At 23.8% G+C, this 27,088-nt stretch overlaps 1 protein-coding gene across 1 annotated transcript in view; it reads left to right on the plus strand.

Annotated features, from left to right (window-relative positions):
* LOC113555891 (nephrin-like) overlaps positions 1-27,088 on the plus strand; it is a 234,889-nt gene that overhangs the window by 155,271 nt on the left and 52,530 nt on the right. Inside the window, exons 3-5 of the mRNA XM_026960497.1 lie at positions 13,174-13,306; positions 18,409-18,608; positions 25,355-25,468. Of these exons, the coding sequence (XP_026816298.1) occupies positions 13,174-13,306; positions 18,409-18,608; positions 25,355-25,468 (447 nt within the window). The remainder of the gene's footprint in view (positions 1-13,173; positions 13,307-18,408; positions 18,609-25,354; positions 25,469-27,088) is intronic.

A 27,088-nucleotide genomic window follows, 5' to 3' on the forward strand; every position in this document is an offset into this window, starting at 1 on the left:
AATAAAGCACGTTTTATCTTTAAATATAAAATTATTATCAAATAATAATTTGTAGTTAAATATTATTAACTTTTTTTTTATTACTATGTGATCACTGTTTTTAAAACAACGTTATAAAAATTGAAATACTAATTGAAATTATCTTGCATGTTTTAACTTAGAAATATACTATTTAATTGCGCAAATAATTGCCAAATTATACATAAAAATAGTTTCGTGTGAAAAATAATCGTTTTTATCTTGTCAATATCACTAAATATTGCGAAAAAAAATAACATTTTAAACAAATAAAAATATTATTGCTCAGTCAATGTACTCCTATTATTATGATAGAAATTTATTTGTATGCTTTTTAGGTTTTTAACAAGCAATATAATATATAAACCACGAACGTATGACATTTCGTTAATATAATAAATATAAAAAGTTTATTTTATTTGAGACCAGAAATAATAGATATTAAAACTTATAAGTACGTGTCATTATATATGAATTTAAATCATTTAACAAATAATAATAATATTGTGATCTAAGTAGTTAAGTTTGTTAACTTAATAGTCCATAATAATTTATTAATAATTAAACTAGATTCAGTCATCTGCGTTTACATAATAAATCAATCGCCAATTACATACCTGTTGTTAAATGAATAGTGTAAACAATATTATCAAACTTATTAAGTATTAACATTTAATAACAATAGAAGATAAAATATTAATTGTCTCATCAGTTAATTTCTCACATACGCGTGACAGAAGGGTACCTAATTTAAAAAAATACTACCTATATATATAAATTATAAATTTAGTTCGATGGCATCGAGTAAATATACAATCAAAATTACAATATTTCCTTCTATTTAATGCTCTTTAATAATTAGGTAAAAAAAAATAATCTTACAGAAGGTTTGATTACTGTTGTCACACAATCGTCCAATTTAGTATTTTGATTAATGTCAATTTTTCGACACACGAGATTTTCAATATCAAAGTTATTAGCTTTAGCCAATTTAAGCACATCAACCACAGTTTTTTTATATTGTAACACCATTTCTGTTAACTTTGCTTGTAACTTACATATGTCCTGTTCATTCGAATTTGTGGCTCCACAGTCCTACATATTTTAACATTTTCAACATTACTATTTCTAAAATTTGAAGTCATCAATGTGCCATATACATTATACATACATTTTGTAAGTTAACTAAATCCTTCTTTAATTGCATTATTATTTTTGCAATATTTACGGCCTTTTGATCAGTATTTCGAATTAATTCAAAATTATCAACGGTATCTTCGACTTCAAAATTTGTAGACACAATTTCCAATTCATCTCTGCTATCCTATAAAGATATTAAACTCCATTAATTACTTAATTATTAAGAGTTTAATATTTTATACCGTCATTTTCGTTATTATATATTAATTTATTTTGTGTTTTCGAATTATACAAAAGGTACTTTTATGCTTTATACAAATAAACAATTCAGTAACATTATTTTAATCGTTGCATAAATCAGCCAACTACTTATTAAAATGTTCAATCAATAAAAAAGTAGCTATAATATATAGAGTAACGATAAAAATACATAGTAACTGTATATGCCAGAAGCTCGTTATCAATAATACCAATATAATCGAACTCATATCCAATCATTTTGACTTTTTCTACATCGAACAATTTAACATTTAAAATATTTTTTAATAACCCGTTTAATATAAAAAAAATGCATATTTATTTGATTTATTTGTACGTGATTAAGTGTCAAGTAATTTTGTTTTCTATTAGTATTTAACATAATCTATTTTTTTTTTTTTAGGAAAGTAAACAAATTTGGTTTACCCCGTTAAAAAAAAAACTTTTAATTCATAAAAAAAGAAATGTTTTCTGCTCATCGATGCCTGTATAAAATATTATACAGTCACATTTTATAAGAACTTTTATTTTATTTTTCGGTTGTAGATAAAAAAAAAATATAATTACTTATTGATTAAAATTAGTTATAACAAAGAAACGTAGAAAGAATATTTAAAATTTTTCAATTTTATATTAATCAAACTTATAATAAATTAAATATTATAAGGAAGAGTATAGAATATGTTAACTAGTCAAGGTTTGTGAGTTGTTTATAAGATTTAATTAAAACGTAATTAAGTGTGGTGACTAGTATTGTTCTAATTTATCACAAATTTATGTTTTCAATTAATCAACAATTGTATTTTCGTTTAATTTGTTTGGTTCTAAATCTCAAGAATAATCAATGCCATCTCTAACAGAAAGACAATTATGCATAATATCTGCATCAATGAGTTTCAGTAAATTTCTTGTTTGATTTTCCCTCACCTTGTGGATCGTAGGTAATTTAAATACCTTGGAACTAATTGTATATATTATGAGCACTCTATAAACGCAAAATAATAATTAGGTACGGTGTATGGTGTATCTATATTCCACAGTACCAATATATTCTTATATATTATACATGTAGGTACTCCCGAGAGATCATTCTCTAGCTTAAATATAATAAATAATTATTTTAAGAGTAATAAACATCTCAAGTAAGAATATATTTCTTTATATTAATTTTATTTTTACGTTATTACACGTATATAATATGTACGAGAATGTCATATACCTCTTTTAAAATAATAAAATGGTAAAAACACTGAACGAGATTCTTGGTAGAAAACTGTATCTTGTTAGTACTTGTGAAAGGAATTAAATAAGAACTCAAATAAAAAAAAAAAACAAAATTAAAGAAAAACACGAATTTTTTGAAAACTTGTTGAACCCAATTCTTAACAAAATTTGTTTTTGTTTAATTGTTGTAAAAATTAATAATTATAGGGTTTAATTCTTTCAATGAATTCTTATATTAGATATGTTTTGATTTTTAATATATTTTGGCTATTTTTATGTCAAATTGTATAGATTTAAATTTTTGTATATTTTTTCTGCAAAAAAGGCGTGAAAATATAACACAAACCGTTTCATAAGTTATTTTTATCATCGTTTAAAAAATATGGTAATATGAAAATATACATGACCAAATTATTTTTAAGTGTTTAATTTTAAAATGTTAACACAATTTATCAAAATTAATAAAATATGTCAATTATTTTATAGATCAAAATGCATAAAAAAAATTGTGCATATTGCTTGAAAATATTATAAATATGTTCATAAGTGTCTTTACTAAAATTTAGCTTAGTAAAAGTTTAGCTTATAGACATGAAAGTTCAAATGTTGAATCAGTTGGATATTTAAAGGTAAAAATTAACTACTTTTTTATTATTTAAAAATATTAATCATAGAAACATTTCACTATTATTTATAATTTTCCATTTACAACATAATTTTTAAAATATTCAGTCTTATTTTAAAACATATTTTTATATAGCTTTTTATATTTTTTTTATTTTATTATTTAAATAGAAGACGTCTAATTGTAAGTTAAATTTTTAGTTTCTATTCTATAGCTATATTATGCGATGTAGGTGAAACTTGGGTTGAAACAAACATTTTATAAATGTTGTTATAGTTGTTATAATAAAAAAACTAAAACTAAACTAAACTAAACTAGTTAAAAAAGGAAATAATTAATTTGTTTGACGAAATATTAATTTTTTAACATCTATTTAACGTCATGTTTGTCAATTTAATAAAAAGTATCGATAATTATATAGATTATAATTTAAATTCAATACTTGCCAAAAAGCAAAATAATAAAATGGGTCAATGATTTTTCAAAGAGCTTTTGGTTAATGCAATTTAGATACCTATCCATTTTCCATCATCTACATACATAAATATATACATATTTATAAACCAGATTTAGATTATAAATATCTTATTCTAGACGGTTCTTATTTTATTCATTTTTCATCTGTATATATTATTAGCGTAATGTTCTTACTTTCTAAATTTTAAAATCTTTTTAGAATACTTGTTTATCTTGTAAAAAGGTATAGTATAACATACAAAATATATCGTACATTTTGAAGATTTAAATATGAACAAAATTAAGTAAATCCTGTACCATTTATATTATAAATTTAAAAACAAAAAGAATACGATAATCAATACATATTCAGCTATTTCTATGTTCAAATAGAAATTTTATTTAATTTGACTCCATTTTCTGCTACTTTAAAATATTTATACTTTGAATTATTTCCCATGGCAGAAAATTTTCCGCAATTGTCCACAAATGTAACGTTCAATACGTTTTTATCCATCAATATGATGCAATATGATAAAACAAAAACTCGCAATTTCAATAGATACAATGTCTGGGTGATCTATTTTAATTTGAATCAACTTTAGCATATAGAAGGATATGTCTCTACTTGACAGTTGGTCTGGAAAGGTAATCCTGTTGAGTGTTGACTAAGCATCTGGAGCGTATCCGAAAAGCAACAGACGGTCACGTAAGCCATCTTATTCCAATGTTTAACAAACACAAAAGGTAAAATATACAAAATGCAATATTCATGCTTATTATTTATATATCCCTATACACATAAAACATACCTGTGCAATTTATTTTATTATACCGACGACATTTCGCTATGCAAGATCGTCCAACGGTCCTATATCAATTTAAACGTACACTGAGTATGAAAAAAAATATATCTTATAAACGTCTTTTATGATACTTTTCTCCGTTTTATTGGTATAATAATTATTCAATTTTTTTTCAATATTAATTTAAATATATTGGTACATAAGTTTGACCTACCTACAACACGTAGGTATTTTAATTCTACGATGTAGTCATATACCTTTGCCTTTATATTTATATACATAAGGAGCCTATATAATATTTTTATAATAAACTGCATTAAATAGGCGAGTTTAAATTTTAATAAAACAATTGATGTTTACTACTTACGTAGAAGTATTGTACAAATTCTTGTGTTGTCGATTTGATAAGGTTTATTTCTGTTCAAATACTAAAACTTAATTCCATTTTGAGAAGCCACGGCTCTATATTTATTGAAAAGGTTTATCAGATTTTAAGTAAAGAGTTAATGTTCGTTCGCTCCGCTTCTAAGTGTCACGTTAGGATTGGCTTTATGGCGAAACTATGTTGATAAATTTAATGCTATTTTACTTCTGTGTTTCGCGGTTCTATCCACAACTTGCTAACTTACCATCGAATAGTACTGAATAATAGTAGTTGTGATATTTGCTATATATACTTAGACCAATATTTAAAGGAAATTAATATAATTTATTAAGCTAATAGCATATAATTAGTTTAATTCTATAATAACATAATGTAGTGCATTTGAATTTTTAATACATGTACACGCATTCTACGATAAGATTAAAGATTTAAATATAAACGCGCTATATACACCTGAGTATATAATATTATTTATATATCTTGACCATATACTACACTATACTAAATCCAAATACACGTAAATTCTCGAAATTTATATTCAATTATAATTTATTTGAATCCACTAAAGGTAGGCAAATATAAATCATAATTCCTAAAACACTATTTTCTAGTATAATTTATTGTTATATATTTTATACAATTGTCTTGTTTATTCATTTATGATATTTACATAATGTTCCTCGCTAATAAACATTATTACCCCTGTTTTTTTATAAAATAATTATTTAAATCTGTATGTACCTATATATTATAATATTTATGATAAAAAAAACTTGTACAACAGCAATTGTTAACAGTGGTGCATTTATCTATACCTATATAAGATATATTTATTTATTTAACATTTTAATGAGGTAACAATAAGACGAACAAACATATTTTACTCCTCTCGCATTCTTTTAAAATATAATATAATTATATAATTTATTATATTTGTGTAATGACATAATACCTAATAACAATATTCTATTTATGGCTGTGTCATCGTTTTTATTTTTTTGAATGTATGTATTTTAATTATCATATAATACTCAAAAATGCATAATAATTATACATAATATCCAGTGTTCCAAATACCCTATATATTTTCGTATTTAATTTGCATTTAAAATTTAAATTAAAAAAATATTACAATAACAAGTAAATCAAAAATGGTATTAAAGTATTTTTTATCTGACCAAATGATAATAGTAGGTAATAATTAATAGTTTTATGGATTTATTTATAGTGAAGGTGAATTGTGTTGTCATTTTTTACACATAATTATACGTATACTCGTAAAATAGTAAACAAAAAATAATACTTTATTTGGCATATTTTGTGCAATTAAAAGTGTATGAATATTCTGCCTCCAACATATTATATTTTTAAAAGTTCAATATAGGTACAAATTATAAGTTAAGAATTTTCGTACCCAAAATATAAAAACTTGTTTCATAATTTTACGCATCGTTAACGATTGTTTGGAAAGTTTAATAAATACTCTTTTTTCTATCACAATGTAAAGGTCAAATACTTAAATACAGCTAAGTTCAATATACTTTATTTAAAAAAGTTTCATGCAACTATTTTAACATTAATACCTTCGAAAAATATTTTGATAATTTTAAATTATTTCATTGAGTAATAATAAAATAAAATTCAGATATTAATCACATACGCATAAACTCAGAATATAGTTAACCATTTTAAGCATACGAGTACTCTGTAGCAGTTGTTCTTTTTTTTTTTTGTTGTTCTTGAATAGGTATAATGTGCTTTATTATAAAATAAGTATTTGTCACAAATTCAAAATTGATGAAACCCCACTTATTTTATGCGAATTGAATACCTACTTATAATTAAATCCACTATGCACTCAATATTTAGATTATCGGGAGTAATTTATAGATCTGTTTTTAAGTGTACCCTCGTTGAGGATATATGATGAAATTGTCTCCTTAATCTTTATTTAACATTTAGTGTCCTGTTTCTCAATACACATTTTAAAGAACGTACATGTTTAAACGTGTATGTGAACTAAGTTATTTGTCTTGCCACCAAGCAACGAAAGACAAACGCAAATTAAAAAAATTAAGTATAATATTAAAATTAATTAATAAACATGCATTGCATAAAATTGTTCCGCCGTACAATTTTTTAAGTTTTACATTAAAAACACCTATTTTTTAAAGATTTGAAAATTTAACTTCAGATTGTTATGATACAATAAGTTTTGAAATATTTTATTAGAATATATATAATATTCTAAAACTTGATTCTAAACGTTTGATGCATACACGTATACTTAATCAGTATAAAAAATCAAAAACAAACTTTAAAAAAATTAAATATTCATTATTTAGTACCACATTTTAATACAATTAAATCACAAAATTGCTTAAATGCTTATGATAAAAAAAATATTATTGAAAGAATTATTAACATTATCACTATTGTTTTTTTTTTTTTTATCATTATTAATAGTTTGTTGCCTATTAAGAAAAGAGTACATATTGTGGGTCACCATAACAAAAATAATTGATAAATACTATATATTTCAACTTCATCATTATATACAATAGTTTAGAAAATTATATAAGTACGAGTATATTATATTTTCATACTTTAATTACTCAAGTCAAAATGATAGCCACAATGATGAATTTCCAATTTTTTTCTGTAAAAATCATATTATTTTGATTGTATTTTACGCACAATAAATACATATTAATTTTGTAGTCATTACGGCATGAGCACTAAAAAATAATTTATTTTTGATTATTACATTCATACAGTACTCATAACTTTAATAAATATTCTTCAATATAATATGTAATTTAAAATTAATAGAGAGTCCAATTAAAAACAAAAATCACTAATAAATAATTTCGTAACCCATTTGTTTTAAAATATGTACACATATATTTAATATTTACCTATCACTTATTTAATTATTACTTATTATTATTGTTGATACGTAGTACGTATGTATTTATTTTACATTCGTCAAACGGGTGAGAGCGCAAGTACAAAAAATAAATTACAGCTCATACGTACAATATTATTAATTAACATTTCTCATGAATTTTGCGCTAAAAATAAATAATATCGTGTAAGAGTCCTTGGAAAATTATATTTGACGAGATGGAGAAGGGGTGTTGGAGATGAAGTTGAAGGTAGAAAGACAAATATGGAAAAATAAATGTAACTTTGACAGAAAAATTATAATATATTAAAGAGAGAAGTACATCGCATGTAATTGTATATGATGGTGTTCAATTTAAATCCATTGATTTGACCCAGAATATTAAACAATCAAGGAGTGCACATAAAACTAAATACAATTTTTGCTGAACGTAAACGCAATACAGACAATACATGTCCGCATAAATACATACACATAGTCACATTTTTTTTTTTAATTTGTTCGAATAATTGTTTGATAATAATTGTATCGTCATTTAGAGGTGTTGATGTTCCTTTATTCTAAAATAGTTCGAATTGGAATACATCTAATTATATTATCATTAATTATTATAAACTAGAATATTCAGGTATTTACTTACATAGATGTACGTAGACATGAATTTCAAAATGGCGATGCCTTTATAATTCTTGAGACATCTTCTAACAATAAAATGTATCTTAATAAGTTATTACGTTTTAATATTTACATTCCTAACCACGTACAACTTTTTATTATATGTATATTTAAAATGTTTCAATATAATATAATATGTATAATTAATTTGATATGATATATGATTTTTAAAATATATTTCCTATATAGTTTCTATTTTATACTCCAAGTAGAATAATTATTTCATTTTACGATGATGTTATTTTGGTATAATTGTATTCAACATCAAAAAATGTACATAAATAATTTGTTTCAAATCTTAACATTCAGGGAAGGTCATTGGTAACAAACTTGACCTAAATAATACCTTAAAAGGTCATATTAAGTTCCATATACTTCTCTTCATAATTAAATAATTTGGAAAAACCAACAAAAAACAGCAATAAAAAGAAAATATTTAAGCATACCTGTTATATAAAAACACCGATTGACAAAATTGATTTGATTTTTATGTCTTAATTCAGAAACAATTAAAAAACAACCATTTAATCTTGAAATGCTAACAAAATATTTATATTAGCAATTTTTAACCATAAAACTATTTTTTAATCTTCTAAATATTGGTTATTTTTCAATACAACTGTGTTTCTGAGTCAAAAATATTAAAAATGTAATACATTATGTCCTCATAGTTGTTAAAGCAAATTTTAAAATATTAAAAATATTTTTTTAACTTATACATCATTTTGTACATAGGTAGTCATTTAAATTTAAAATGTTGACGAAATTCGAAGTGTATTAAAAAAAAAAAATACACAATATATACATATACCTAAAGTGCACGGTAAATATTTGTGGTTTAGGTAAAACACTGTACAATTAATTTTTAATTGGCGTTAATATAATGCATTAAGCAGAACACTTTACCATTTACATTTGAGACGTCTTGGAGGATTGTCGAAAATTGTGGGTACTACGAGATTTTTGACAAAAGGATTAGACGTGAGAGATTAGACGATTGTAGAAGCGTTTGTAATGTGTAGTTTAGCTTCTTTGTGCAGGGTTTTCAATTTGAAACCAGAATGAATTATATGGTTAAAGACATAATATGGAGGGGCATTAGTTAATTTTCTTATTGCAATATTTTGGAAAGTTAAAATTGAATATTTAAACGAAAAATAACCGTTTTCCTTCAATGGATTTAGTTATTTTGTGTAATTTAAACAATATTAATCGCAAATTCAAAACTGTTCTACATTAGATATATCCATTATTATATTTTAAACACAATTAATTGTTCGAAATATATTTTATATTCGTTTTAAGCTGTATCACAATTTATATCGTAAAATAAAATAAATAACATAATAAATATAAGTACTCATCAAAAAACGAGTGTTTTCTTTGAGTCGTAACTAACGCCTAAGATATATGATATCTCAAAATAGTTTTGAATAATGTTTTGGTAAATAGTTGATGTATTTAATAAAAACAATATTTTTATGATATAAAATACATGATAAAATACTTTAAAACCTCTCTATAGGTGATCTAAATATATAGGTAACGACCGTATGCTAAATAAAAATGTTAGTATATTGCTATTTTGCTAGGTATATTATTGCACTTTTATCAAACTAACATCGTAAGAACAATGATTAAATGAATACTTAACAGCAAATCTATTTGGTACTATTATATGAACATTAAGATGCACTTTGATACAAGTATACAACTTCAATAGGTAATAGGTAGTATACAAAAATTATATTATACTATTAAAATAATTATATAATGTAGATTAATAATTCTTTATCTATACGACTATACAACAAACGAACAAACACAGTATCCGTCTCTCGTATATCGTACTGTTATGGAATTAAGTTACCTATACCGTTTTTATAATCAATATTTAAATTATATAACATAGAAAATGGTAGATACCTATATTTCTACCAGTGAGATTATTATTATTATAATTATTTTTATTTAGTTAAAAATATTATGAATGAACTCAACTAATTTGATGAATTTCAAAAGGCAATAGCTTGTGCATTTTAAAATATACAAAATACATGACAATATACCAGAAATAATATTTTTTAAAAATAAAAAATATATCACTACAGTTTTGTCAATTAAGTTTCAACATGTTTTTAATTATATTATATTTTAAATATAATATACGATACATATTATTATTTATTTTTCTAAGGCTTTAACATTAATAGAAATTTTCCAGTCTACTTGCATAAGCATATCAATTATAAGTTACAATACCTTAAATCTAATGAAAATATCCATAATTTTTACATTTTTTCGTGAATCAATTGTATTTTGTGAAAACATTTATATTTATTGCTACGTTAGTTTCTCCGTTGAACATTTGCTGCAGTTATGATTGAATATTGAGAATTTTGTGGAGGTACTTCAGAGTTGATAATTATGTGATTGATTGAAAGACTTCACATTACACGTGTCTCAAACTGGATACGGTTATTTGTTTATTAGATATGAGTGTGTTGGATGAGTTATCCTATTATCATTCAAGTCGTAATTACTTCATTTCTTTTGTTGATGTCAGGGGGATATTTCCATTTTTTTATGTAAAGTTTTATATTTTTGAGTTTGTTTAAAAAGTAATAAAAAAGTTATTCTTCTAATTGGTCATGCTTCCATTGTTCTGTTTTTAATAACGTTCAGTAGGTATCTCTTATTTTAAGTTTATTTTGTGGAAAACAGATGATGAGACTTCATTCGTTATTAAGTTTACTTTTTAATTTCCCAGTATCCCAATATCTCAAGGAACCCACATGAATATTATTTGTTTATTAATTAATAATTATAATTGAACTCAGTTAACTCAAACTCTATCAATTTGAAATCATTGATGTCTCGAACTTTTTCACTGTATCTACTTAGAATTCTTTTTACTTAAGAAATTTAAAAAATCATGTTCAACTCGCATATCTATGAATAATTTTAAGTTTAAATTTTATTTAAATCAGTGTTAAACATTTCATTAATCTAATATCCAAAATAAAGTCATAAACTAATAAGTTTTTACAATCTTTAGTACTTTGTAATGTTTCAACGAGATATGTTTATTAGATTATATTTATTTTCCTAATGCTTAAATTGAAATGCGTGCTATTTAAATAACTTTTATTTTAAATTTCTTTTAATTTCTCGGTTATTATGAATTGTTTTATGGTCCTTTCCACCTCGAGTTAACCAAGTTCAATTGTATCATGTTGAATATAAATTGTTATATGGGATTGAGGTTGCCATGAGTACTTCTAATGTTCGTTTCTTAAGTAAGAATTTTTAATTATTCACTACTGATGATGGTGGATTCGGGATTCTCCTACATTCTTCTTTCTAACGGACTTCTCAATAACCATGTTATCAAATGTATACAATTTCAATATGATTTATTATGGGCTTTTTTTATCAGGATTTTATTTCACATTGTATTTTATGTTGATGATTAAATTTCTTATATTAATATTAAGTATATTAAGTCTATCAAGTATACTTTGTATTTTATATTCATTTTTTAACCGTTACATAAATTAACATATTTTTTTCATTTATCTACCTTAACAAAAACGTTTTATTTAAATTTTATAGATATTTAAGTTCCCAAAATAAATTATAAGTAAAAATAATTTTTATTTGAGATGATAGGTATTACTCATTACTTTTAATAGATATAAATACAATAATCACACTTATTATGATAATGATTAACAAGTATAATTAAATACGACTATATAATAATATAACAGACTATTATAAAATCAAACTACTACCAATACAAATCAAATATTCATGTAAAAATAACATGAGTAATAAGTTCCGTTGTTAAAATATTAACTTATGAATCGATCAAATTTTACAAAAATAGGAATTTCTAACTTGGATATTTTGTAGCTATTCAGTTTAAATAAATAAATTGGTTTTTAGCCATTTCATTGTTTCAGTTCCAATAGATAGATACTAGTTGTTATTAATTACATACAAATTATTAACCTACTGACTATGTAGTGTACCTACAACTATAATTGATAATACAAACTAACCATGTCATACTCAATCTGTGACACACTGATCATAGGTACTGATCGTACCTAGTGAACATTCTATATTGTGTACTCTCATTGTTAAAATATCTCATATAAATAATATTCATGCTTAAAATAATTAAAATAGACAATAAGTACGCGCATCAATTGTGCTTAATAACTTTAAAAAAATGTAATTTAATGAACTGCACAATATTCAATTGCTTCTAATCATAATATGATGAAAGTTTAGTACATTTGAATTATTAATTTAATATAATAATATTAATATACGAAGTGTAACTGAAATAACTGACAAGCACTAACAACTAATTAACTTTATCAATATTTATCTTTTTATTATTATTATTAGTATAATTTACATATTCATACAAGGATTTAAAAAAGAACTACTAGAACAAATACAATGTTATTGAAAGTTAATTATATCCATCAGTTTTTTTTTACCACCTTCAATATGCTTGGTACGCCCAGAAAATAAGTTGAACATTTAAAATTTAAAAAAATATATGATTATTTATTGTAATACAATGTAATTGATATTTTTATTTTATATCATATTTGTATAAAATATTATTTCATTATTTCGTGTTACTTTATTATTACAGATAATGCTAAACACGTCGATGCAGTCTTGGGTGATAAAGCTGAACTGCCATGTAACGTTCAGACTATCAAGAATTCAACAGAATCGCCGATTTTAATAATTTGGTATAGAGGACAAGACTATCCCATTTATAGGTATGCAATTATTAATAAAAAAAACTTTTGTTATTTGAAAAAAACCAGGAAGGATACAATTTCCAAAATAAGGCACTCAATTAGTTTCATTGAATTTCATTCATTATACTAAGTAGGAAATTATTACTATTCAAAAATATATACAAGATATTTCTATAGAGAATAATCCTTGATTTTGGTATTACACTGAATATAAGCACTTACTATATTATGCTCAGAACAATTTTACAAATACTAATGCTAATTTACTCTTAGTTATTATAATTCTCAAATCATCATAACTCTAATTTCTTAAAATCTATGATCGTAGAATATTATTCTAAGTAAGATTAAGTACATAAAACTTAATAATTTAGTAATTTCTAGTTAAATTAATCTATGTAGTTACACAAACATAAAAAAAGCCGTTTGGTTAACAATTTACAATAAAAATGAATGAATTCTTATTTGAAAAAAAGAATAAAAGATTGTATGGACAAAGGTTTTCTTAAAAATTACAAAACTTAAAATTTGAATAATTAAAGAAAAGAAACCAGGAAAGTTGTTCTGTTGAATAATAGGTGTCGATTGTACATCGTAATTGAATAAGTGACTAAAATATATGCATTACATATTAATTAAATTATGAATTGTTGTACATGCATATACAGCAATTATAAGTATTATATATTTATATTTGTTTTTTTAGTTTATTTTTCTATTATTAATATGATAGGTTGAACTAATATTTATTTTTTTTTAAATCGCATATATTATACAGAAATTATTTTAATATCATTTCATGAAATAAAATAAATTAATATAAAACATATGAATGTAATACAGAGAATTTCAACTATTTACGAATAATATATTTTTAAATTTCAACAAAATAATTAAAATCGTTTTTTTTTTTTTTTTTAAATGTTATTAATGATTAAAATAATCAAAATTATTTAAAATTAAAACATGCTTATATTTATAAAAAAAGTGTAAATATTAAAAATCTATCTCGTCAGCGCACCGGAAAAATTCTTCTTTATAAAATAAATAATGGGTGCCTTTGCCCTGAACTGAACCAGAGAGTCGTAATCGTGAAAATATGGAATAACTCTATTCCTATATTATTATGTGGAAGGTAGACAGAGAGATTTTCCATTATTTTCGGTACTTCTTAATTACTAAGCATAGCGATTTATGAGAAATCATATTTTAAATTATCAAGCTTCATGATAGATCATGAACATTTGTATAACTATGTTTAATACAAAAGTTATTTTAAGTCATATTTGAATGCTTCAAGCTTCTAAGACTAATATTTTTCGAATAATACCAAAATAATAAAATTGTTGATGATAAATCATTATTATACGTTTGAATATCGAATTTTATCATCAATTTGAATCGTTTTTAAAAAGGTATACCTATGCGGGTTTATGCTAAACTATTTTTGTCATATAATGATATATAATAAATTAAAATGTATTTACACATCATTATAAAACCAATACATTAATTGTTCTACTCATAATCTAAAATAAAATGATTATGCTTGATCAATCAACATAAAATATTGATTTTTATAAATTATAAAAATTAAGAGTTTCAAGTTTCTATGATTAATAAAAGAGATATTATCACAAAAATTAACCAAAATAAAATATGTAGTAAAATATAAGATAATATGTCTCAATCTACACAAATTTGAGTTGGCAGTACTCACACACAACAATGTTTCAAAAATATTTGACAATCTCTAAATAATATATGCGTTATTTGTTTAAAATTTAAAATTTAGTGTTTAGATTACATATTCATGTGGTTATAAACTCAGGTTCATCGTCATAAAATTAATTTAATTTATCGTCTAAATCACTCCATCAATCTATTTATAAATTATATTTATTATAAAATATGTAACAACACGGCATACTGACAACAGGTACCGTATCGTGAGTGGCAACTTTATTATAATAGCAGTACTTATCATACTATATCATACACTTACGGACTTGGGTAAAATACTGATATTTATATTATATATATCTACCTCTTGATACCTAAATTATATCTATAGGAATAAACCATTAAGAAGAGGCAAGCCATAAAAAAATAGTTCAAAACATACTAGTCTCAGAAGTTCATCCATTTGTCAGCCGTTACTAATAACTTCAATAAAAATACTTATGTATAAATATGTATAACGACTAAATCTCTTTCTACTGTATAACAAAAAAAACAACTTACATCTAATATTTACTTTAGACGATGTATACAATATCAAGAATAATCTACATCACAAACGTCCCTATTGATTAAATTTCTGGAAATTCCTAATGATCCGATTTATTACGAAAAATCGCTCGCATCAACAATTGGCTGTTGCTAATAGTTTAATTCTCCCCTCCTATAAAAAAAAATCAATCTATAAATTGATACGTGAGTACTTCTTTTGTCGTATCCATAACTCCACTCGTAAACATAACTGTTAGAGGTAAAATGTATTTTTCATTGAAAAGGTGTTGTCGAGTAGAGTTGCACAAAAATAAAAAAAAATTTTGAAATCACGCCGTAAACTAAATACCTGGTCCCCATATAAAATGTCCAAACAATAATAAAATGATATGAAGCGCAAACGCCGATTCTAAGCTGTGTGTGTGTGTACTAAAAATGTCACTATTTCAGAGCACGTTGATTTTATGATTAAATGGTTTTCCAGACAAATGTCAACAATTAAACAATAATAGTCTACGTATTAATCGATAGTATAAATTAAAATTGTTTGTAAATATGCATAACATCGTTCTATGCGCGTTCCGAATATTTAAAGGTGGCATGCGCATTTTCTATCTAAAAATTAAACATTTTCCAATTATTAAAATATAACAACGTGTGTTTAAATTATGTAAACCATGTAATTCTAAAAAAAAAAACATAACATATTATATCATATAATTGTATCCAAATTATATGACATTATATTACCTTACACTACCGTAGTACACATATTAATTTAACTTAATACATCATAATTTGGTTCGATTTCTTTTTTAAAAGTTAAACTACAAATTGAAAAATTCTTCCCTATTTTAAGTTTCTGTCGTCAAGTTTTTATTAACTACGGCTATATAAATAAATTGACTGCGTAAGTATTATGATGAAACTAACTACAGGATATTTATACTTATCCAATGATTCAGTATCGTGTTTTATGTTAATTTCAAAGTCACATTTTATCTACATTTTCAGATAAAACGAATGCATATTTAAGCACCTCAAATTAAAAAGTACACCATTTGATTTTCAACAAAAACTATTAATATCAATTCAAAACCCAAAGTTTCTAATTTAATATTAATCACTAAGCGTCGCGATACTGAGTACATTTTATTCAATTATGAAAAAGATTTCATCACCTTCCCAAAAAAATATAAAAATAACTAATGACATTTCAATCCATCCTCAATTTAACCAGAAAAAAAAACATCATCAAACAAAAACTTTTAGATATAATTCTAAAAATCAAATCTAGTCACCAAACAAAAGTAGGCATCAACAGTATAACGATCCACTTCACAATAATATAAACACAGTACTCTATTGTGACATTATGTATCTAAACAAATCTAAAACAATAAATTATTTAAAATCCTTATAATATCCAATAATAGATATAATATACTCATTTTATCAAAAATCGAAACGGAACTAATTTATTTAATATAAGCTATTTTAAATGTATCGTTGTTATGTATTTTGTGGATACATAGCTGTATGATTTTAGAAAATACATATATTATATCAATTACTAACAAAATTGTTAATAACTAGATATTTTAAATTTGATCAAAATTTAAATACAATAACAATTGTAAGTGTGTGATGTTATTATGACTTTAGACTTCTAAACAAAAATTTAGTAAACCCAATACTATACGAATAGTTAATACATTATTACAATATACTATTTTAATATTATGCGATGATTATGAAAACTGTATCAGTCAGTGAAAAATTGACAATTGAATAACTTAATACTAGACCAATATTGAGCCATATTTCAATTAAAAACACGTTCTCATACGTTATAAGAATAGAACCTTACTTCAGAAAATAGTACAATACTATGTGGATTACAATAATTATCCAATGGTGTTAGACAGCTCGTCGTGGTCTTGGTCACATCGCCGCGAGTAAATAGTCATTCCCAGCTCTATAGAGTCCAAGTACATAATCACTTTTTATTATTATATTATGGTCAACCAACTGTTTTAATTATTATTACTAAACAGTGCAAGTGTTCTGTTTTCCTTCTGCCTTTCTCGACAACGCAAAAATCCCGTTGTATGTGCGTCGTTGTTTGTATGCTACGTTGTTTTAATAACTATTATTATTGTGGTAACCGATCGCAATGTCCTGCACAGCGATGACTACACAAAATATAACCACCTTGAACTTTATCGTTATTAATTGTCTACACACATACATGAATATTGTAATGTATTTTAAACGTAAATTTTTATTAGAATATTAATTGTAATTCTAAAACATCGAGTTTATCCGAAACTATTTATCAATCCAAGTACAACACATTAAAATACGAATTCACGAATGTTAAAAATAAATAATTCAAGCGTACATAGCATGTTACTTCTATAAACATTATTTCTTCAGACTAATCTCAAGATTATACACGCATGTTATGTTCTTGATTTTCTTCATAATAGGTACCTAAATAACATATACGTCAATCATATGCGAATGCTACAGACATGGCTATATAAGACGTTAGGAATATGCTTGTTATTTTCCATTGCATATTACAGCCATTGACGTATTAATCTTAAGATTAATTTTCAACAATGTATAGTGTTTTGTGTACCTACAAATGAAAATCAAGACAGTAATATTTTAAATACTGGCGATATACATTTATCAATATTTAAAGTGAAATATTAAGTCAATGAGTATTGTAGGTGTTACTGAATTTGTAATACTTATAACATGTATTAAACGTTCATCGTTGATCGAATAAAAAAAAACAAAGTCTTCCCTCACGTTTAATGAAATAGTTTTTAGAAAAATGACTTGATAATAATATACACTTTATACTTTAATAACAGCGTTGATCAGCGGGATCACACGACAAGCAAACATTGGTCAGCTCATTCTTTGGAAGACAGAATATATTACACAGAAAACAAAGGATTTGCTGTATTAATAATAGAGGACATACGTACAACTGATGGGGGTCAGTACAGGTGCCGAGAGGATTTCAAGTACGCTCCGACGCGCAACAACTTTATTTTACTCGATATTATAAGTAAGTATTTACTGCATATTATACAGCTCACAGCTGCGGTTAAATAAATAATTTGAATAGACTGAAACACTGAGTGATTAAACTCGATTATCCTACACTCCATCGTGATGTATTCTTCTGTTCATTCCTATTACATATTATTTTTCTTGTGTTACGTTTGTAAATTCAATTTTATTTCACCGGTTTTACGAAAATTATTGCTTTTACGTTCCACAATTTCAATATTATTATCATTGTTTTCGTTGCATATAATTGTACATTGTTTTTTAAGATTGTTGAGCTTTATTATATATCATTGCAAATTCGTAAATTAAAAATGAAACCAAGTTAGGTAACTTTGGTAAATATAAGTTATAAATGATCATCAATAATATTATTACCAGTCTTCTGAAAAATATGCATTGTACACTATAATTATTAGTACTATTTTTTTCTAGAGAAAGCATTATCCGATTAACCGGAGAATATAATATGTGTTATGCATGTTAAACATATTTATTCATATTTATTTAAAAAACATATTCTGTGCTCTATCAACTTAATTATCTTATTATTGTAGTGTTATACATTTTGGAATATATCAATACAATTAAAATAATCTCTTTTTAATATTTTCGTTAACAATTGGAAATTTCTAACCTTGCAGTGGTATAAAAATACAGTACATATAGAATATTAAAAAATAATTTCTTTTTTTGTTCCTGTACGAATCACAGTGCACATTAAAAATACTGTAATCTTAAACGTTAATGATATGTCATATCAATATGTCAATGTCGACATAATCCAATAAATTAATCTGATAAAAATAACACACACAAATAACTATCACGCATACCTGCCTGATGATTAATGTTACCAAAATTCTAAAAGTAACATATTATATTATTATATGATATAAACAGTTTTTAACGTCACAGAACCAAACACGAAAATATGATTTTAAGTATTCAGTATCATTTATTTTTAAATAATATATGTATACTTATGTATACAATAAATACATTATATTATTATAAAAATGTGTATTTTATGTATACTTCCATTAAAAACAGGCACGTGATTTTTTTTTTTTATGGTTCACACCACTGAATAGTGAATATAACGCCCACTGTCCAGACAATCAAAACACTTCCCTTAATTACGTCACTATTGTTATTTATTAATAATATAATGTAATGTAATATAATACTATAAGTATTTATAATATGATATGTATTTTTAATTTATTTAAGACTTCGGGGAAATCCAGTTTACCATACACTAAGCAAGACAAATGTTTTTGTATTTTGCATAACTGTTATTCGTAAGAGTTTTGAAAAATCTAGAATAAAAAAATATCTTACGCTCAATAATATTGATAAGAAACAAAACACTAACGGTATTTCGTATTCGTATACTTGTTATATTATTAACGATAAGAAGACTCGCGTGTGTTGCCTCCGTCAAACGTTCAATACACTTAGAAAATTTACCTATTTTTCAAAACGTTTTTTTTTTTAAGATATTTTTGTCTTTAAGCAAGTGTCGATCATATAAAATAATATGATTCATAAAAATCTCATGATTCGCTTAAAAATTAAAATACTGTTAAAATTAAACAATTTGAAAGTACAGATAATGTCCATACGTATAAGTTCTATAATAAGTTAATTATCTGTATTATTAAAGGTACTCGTATTGTACAAAACTGGAACGGCTAAACACAAATGTCCTGTGCCATACGTCCGAAGGCTGAGACAATATTATGTTGTGTGAGGTGTCCTTTTAAGACTATAATAATTATAAGCAGTGGTACGCTTTAGAATAGGCCTTCAGTTTTTATACATTTCAAATATATTTATTACCTAATAATTGTATACATGCATAATTTTATAATGGATTAGTGACATGTTCAAAAAAAAATTAATTGTTTTCAATTATTAAAAATAAAATAAAATAGAAAATGTAAAGTTCAAAATAATAACTACAAAAAATAAAATGGACATAAAATAATTTTCTTGTATATATTATGTGTCATTTATAAATCACCAAATGGTAAGAAAGTACTGATAATAAAATATATCAAAGGGTTGGAATACAAAAAAAAATAAATAAATAACAGCAATAAAACTGTATGATAATCTATAAGAGTTAACAAAACTATAGATAAATGTAAATCTGGTTAAAATAAAATATAACCACTCGGGATTGTTTATAACGAGTATTTTTACGGTTGTTTTACTATTAGTTAGTAAATAATGAGCTAACATTTATACATATCAATTGGTCGTATTTAAATAAATTGTGTTACAAAACAATTTATATTCTCTAATATGTGAGTGAACATTCTCGTATTGTTTACATAAAAAAAATAAATAAAAAATTGTTTTGAATAAAAAACGCGAAGTAAGTTTTAAATTTACCTACGCATAATTAACGTAATTTATTTATTTCATATTATAAACTTTTGATTGAACTTATTATAACTTAAGATTGTTTTTAGTAGAGTACGTCGTACGTCATTGACTATATGCAACTAAAACAAGATGAAACTGTTAAAGGTGAACACTAATTTTCTAAAAGTTTTAATGTTTTTGGAAATGATTTTAGGTAAATACAAAACAAAATACTTTTTACTATTACTTTTTATTGTCATAGTTTATTATTATAGACTTTTAATTTTTGAATAACAACATATATTTTTAATTTCATACTCCAAAGAAAAATATTTTTTGAGAATTTTAAGAGTATATAAAAATAAAAAATCCATCAAGTATAATTAATCACAATTTTTTTTTAGCATATTTACGCATAACCTAGCTTTTTAGTGATATTACAGATATTTATTAAACGTATTAAATTATAATACTTATAATGTTTAAAAAAAGTCTTTGTATGTTAATAATTTCAGTAAAAACTAAAAATATCTGTACCTAATTAAAAATAAATGTTTTAATAACAGTATTATAATAAAAATATTAGACGGTCGAAGCAAATGCTTCTTCAAAATAAATAATAGATTATCGATCACCGCTATGTAGAAACTAGAAACCATTAAAATATACTAAATGCATTGAAAATAAAATTCCACGTGTTTAATAAAAAAAATGGATGTGAAATAAATTAGCGAATTCACAGACTCAAAAAAATCCATAACTTTTGAATGTACGTTTAAAAAATTAAAAAATCATTCAATAAAGTAAAAACTTAAAATTGATAAATGATTGCAATAAAAAATAATGTTTTCATTATTTTTTTTATCGAAAATTGTGTATAGTAATGACCTTAAATTATGAACAATGACAACAAAATATTGTATCAACATAAATATTTTTAAGACAATGATTTTTACTTTAAAAAGAACCGCCTTGTATAATGTTACATAAATATTAAAGAATAATAATTAATATTTCATTTATCTAGAATTTATAACCATTAGTGAATATACAGGTCAGGCGAGTTAGACCATGTACTGATCTAATGATGACAGGTTATCAGTCACAGGAATTATACATATGGGGTACCTCCTAATGAACTTAATAATATATACACAGGGTTAGGTTAGGTTAGGTTAGAGTGTAACAGATAGAACTGATTTTTGGAATAACTTTTGTTCTAATTAATATTTTCAATTTTTTTTTTTTGTTTATCATTAAGAGACCTTAACGCTACATGTATAATTTTTTGTTGTTTATTTTTAGTACTGAAAATAAAAAAAATTAAATTTGATTTAAATTTGTTTGGATAAATTTAAAATAGCAAATTTGTGAACCTGATTATAAGAACTGTTATGATGGTAAAAAGATTTATCTAAGTCAAATAATTTATTTTTTAGAATTATTTTTAAAATATCAATATTTTTTTATTAAATTAATTTGGAACGTAATAACTTTTTTAAAAATATGACTTTTGAGAATTTGCTGACATGAGTATATTTTTTAAATTATTTACTCATCATATTATAATATTAACAATATTTGTCACACATTTAAGTAGTATAATTTTTTTTTTGTCAAGTCTATATGTTACACCCAGTAAAATAAAAAAATTTAAACTACCGTTTTTATGGTTATTTTCCCGAAATGTTATGATGGAAACAATAAATACATATTTTTATCGCTATTTACAGTAATAATACATAAGACATAATATTACCGTCTTCCTCTACCTAATGTAAAAAATAAGAAAAGCTTTTTAAAATCTTTTTTTAAAATCAACAAATGAAAATTATTTACAATATTTTTTATTTAAATATACACATATTTTAGAGAAATATATAGTTAAAAAGAAAAACGATGGTAGTCGAAGTCTACAGGCTGTATTTTTGTTGCGGTGACACGATGCAGATACTAATGATCAGTATATTTTTTTGGAATTCAATGCAAAGTTTAAATAATATATTGCGGCAGTATAAGTATGATTATAATATTAAAAATAAATATACTTATATATTAATATATTAATATCAAAGTAGGTATATTAAATAATAATACAAAGAACAAATCTCCTAGTATTAATTCTATAAATATAGCTAAGTTCTTCTTGTAAATTACAAATTTAAATAATTATTTTTTTATTTTTTTTGACTAGGGGGTTGGATTTTAATATATTATGGCCTTTTATAAATGTTTAGTTTCGCTTATGCTTATAAAGTACCTAGAAAGTAAGTACGATTACGATTTAAATTTAAATGTAACAAAACAAAAACCATTTAACTATTAATAATCGTCTTACATACATGAATAAAATTTTCAATAAAAAACTCACAATTTATTACTTAAAAATAATATATATTGTCTACAAATTATTAAGAGTACACCTACTATTTAAGAAATCTTATATAAGAAAAATTTTAGAAATAATTTAAATTTCAAATATTATACCTATTAGATGTTTAAATACTAACACAAAGTAACTTAAATGTGGTCTTGTGTAGTGTTAAAAATATTTGAGTATTGATATTAAAATACTTTTTAAAATATTAAATACTATATATATTAACCATTATTTTAATACATTTTAAGTACCACTTATTTAACTGTATTGAATATTTTCTTATAAATCCTTATTTTTCCGATTTTCAATTAAAAATATTTAGAACTGTAAAAATAAATGATCATCTCCCAAAATATTATCTGTTTACATAATATTCTAGATAGCATTTCTAATATGGCTGATATTCAGTTATTGTTTGTTCATCATTAATATTAATTTCGAACAAACAATAATTTAAATGTAACAACCTTTTATACAAAACAACTAATAAAAAGATACATAATGATTTTAAATTAACTAAAATAAAAACATTTCAGTAATATAATGTTTTTACATAGTAATTATTTGAAATATTACTTCATAAATAGCTTGTAATTAATAAAATATATTAGATATAGTTAGTAATGAAAAATAAGGTATAACAACAAACACTACTATAATTAATAATTATTTTTAACTGCTATTTTGTTACTTTGTTAATAATTTGAATTAAGTAGTTAAGCCCTTATACAAAACTTTACTGATATTTAAAATTAGATAATACAGAAGAAAAATCTATACACATCTGAGTTAATATGCCTAATTTACTAATTGATAAAAAAAAGTTATATAAAGTGTTTCTTAATAATACCTGAATAAATTTTTAAAATTATTTTTATATTATTGTAACATTCGAGTGAGTACCTACCATTTTTGGTTATTGCGTAATAATTACGACATAAAATATTATAATAAATGCATGAAAAATAACCACTCAAACTCCAGTAAGAAATTAAATTCACACAGTGAAAGAAGTGAAGAAAATATTTTTCCATGTCATGGCGTTTTTATTTTATTTTTATTAATATTATAAATACGAATACAATTATTTAAAGTTTAAAAAACTCAAAAATAACTTATTTTAAAATAATAATCACTTTGTTTGTATTAATGATATTAAAAAATGAAAACCCTATGGTACAGAAAATATTGCTTTCTTTATCATGTATGACTGTTCCCTGAGTGGTTCTTTTTCATGCGAAACAATTTTCAACAACAATTTATGGGTGTATGGGAGTCCTCTTAATTGTGAAAAAAGGTCTTAAATTTGCACTTAAAAAAGATAAAGTTATAAGTATGCACTCTTCTTTTCAAAACTAAAAAAGTGGAGAAATATTATAGAAAATGTTGGCATATTTTATTTATAGCGTCGCCTAAAACATTATTCGTGTGTACCAGACACATTTTTATCTGTATTATCGGTTTACAGAGGGTTTTATCACTGGATAGCCCCCCACCTCTGAGATTTTTCCATGCGTTTGTAATTTATTTTATCGTGTTATCTTATTGTGCATAAAGCATAGATTGTTAATTTTATTAATAAAAAAAAAACTATGATAGAGTCGAATGTCCAATAAGTAAATAACATGCAAATCCATAAATATTCAAGTACTAATTTAATCAATACTACATATCGTTATACATCATAATATAAAGTAATTTAATATTTTATCTATTATAGATAATACGAGTAAAAAGTGCATGACGTCGAAAATATAAAGTTATTATTATTTTACATTATTATTTGTGGTTATTCAAATATTTAAATAAATAACCAAATAAATTCATCAAAAACCATAGCATATTGTATTATGTATATAATATTATTCTATTTTATAACGATAAAATAGCGGTACAATAAATAAAAAATAAATAAACTTTAATATGGTATACGGTATACATAAAAGGTTATTTTATAATATTTTTTAAACGTTTGTCCAATATTATAGTACCGCCAAGCAGACTGGAAATCTTAGATGACCAGAATAACGTCGTTCAGAATTCCACGTTGCCACCCGTCATGGAAAACGGGGCATTAGAAATCACGTGTAAAGCTTACGATGGTATGTATTCAATTATTTATATTAAAAAAAAAAAAAAAAACCGGACACATATCTTGTATATAATTTATTTGAAAGTATTGAACAAACTTGTCACTGATTTGGGTAGAACACGTACACATCCGCACTATATATAGAACATGAATGTATATCTATCTATATATTATCTGGTTATAAAAATGAAACTAGAAAACGTTACTGAGAGACCATTCTTTCTAACGAGTAACGACTGAGATTTTTTACATGGCTATCTTATTCTCCTGTCAAGTGTGTTTTGTACTCTCGGCGCACTGTTATATCGATCGACTTAAACGACAAACGTCCCGCATTGTATTGTTTCACATAACTGTCACGCGTTGGTCACTTGCTTACAATCCAGGAAACTATTCGTGTATAAAATATAAGTTGTACATTTCGAATTATTCTGAAACAATGTATTTCTAGAGTGTTTGAAGTGGTGCTATTTCATTAATAAATAATAATATCAAAAATAATATTGATAATCTCAACAAAATTAATATGATATTATTACTAATTAGCTTGAGACCAATTTTTTTTTTTTTTACTGCAATTTTACACAGAGAAAAAAAATGAGTGTGTTCTTAAATATATTTTTAGTCAAAAGTATTTGAAATAAACTTCAAAGTTAATAAAAACTGTTCAAATTGAAATATTTACATTTACATTTAAATGTAAACGAATAGTGTATTTTTACTTTGCTATTAGTTGATACGTCACAGTTGTTATAGCTAACATTGTTATAGCGACCGAGTTTCGATATGGATTTTCGACTGATTAGATAGTCAAGAAGGCTTAAATGTAAATCGTAATGGTGCAGAGGGTAGCGACTACCGAGTTTGATTCCAGGTTCGATGGTTTCAGTGGTTTGATACCTATCCAATTACGATAGCAATATTTAATGTATGCCAGATTTGATGGTATTTTATTTTTTATTTTACTCTATTTATTAGTTCTTATATCATCGTTATTAATATTATATTTATATAAATATGTATGTTTATTAAATTTAATTCCAAATTATATAGTCGTAGCTACTACGTAGAACAAATGGCTACAAAGTATTATATTTTTTTTTGTCTTATGTCATAACGATGAATTATCTAAATTACTTTGTATCTATACATTTGTAATTTATAGCCAACTCTTTTTGTAGCGATTTTTTTACAACCTGTTTATTTTTGATTTTTTAATGTTTTATTTATGGCTGTTTTACTTTTTTTTTGTCTGTCATCCCTCATCAAATTTTTGGAGTAGTTAACATATTTCAACCTTTAACTTTGAGGGTTGTTTTTGAGATAGAAATTTATATTTAATGGGGGAAAGGTCAAAAGCAAAAATTCAAAGTGCTTTTCGTAATAATTGAAAACACTAAGAAAAAATTTCATGTTAAAATTTAAATATTATTATTTATTACTAGTTTTCGGTAAAGTTTACTTAGTTTTTTTGTTAACTATAGTATTTTAAATTGTCAATGAATATTTAAATTAACAATAATATTATTATGCACCATATTATATTAATATTATGTTGACATATCAATATTATATTCATTATTAATATTTTGGCACTTATTCAGCTTTTTGTTTAAATTTTGAATGTTCA

This window comes from Rhopalosiphum maidis, chromosome 3 (genome assembly GCF_003676215.2).
Source record: "Rhopalosiphum maidis isolate BTI-1 chromosome 3, ASM367621v3, whole genome shotgun sequence".
Lineage (NCBI taxonomy): Eukaryota > Metazoa > Arthropoda > Insecta > Hemiptera > Aphididae > Rhopalosiphum > Rhopalosiphum maidis.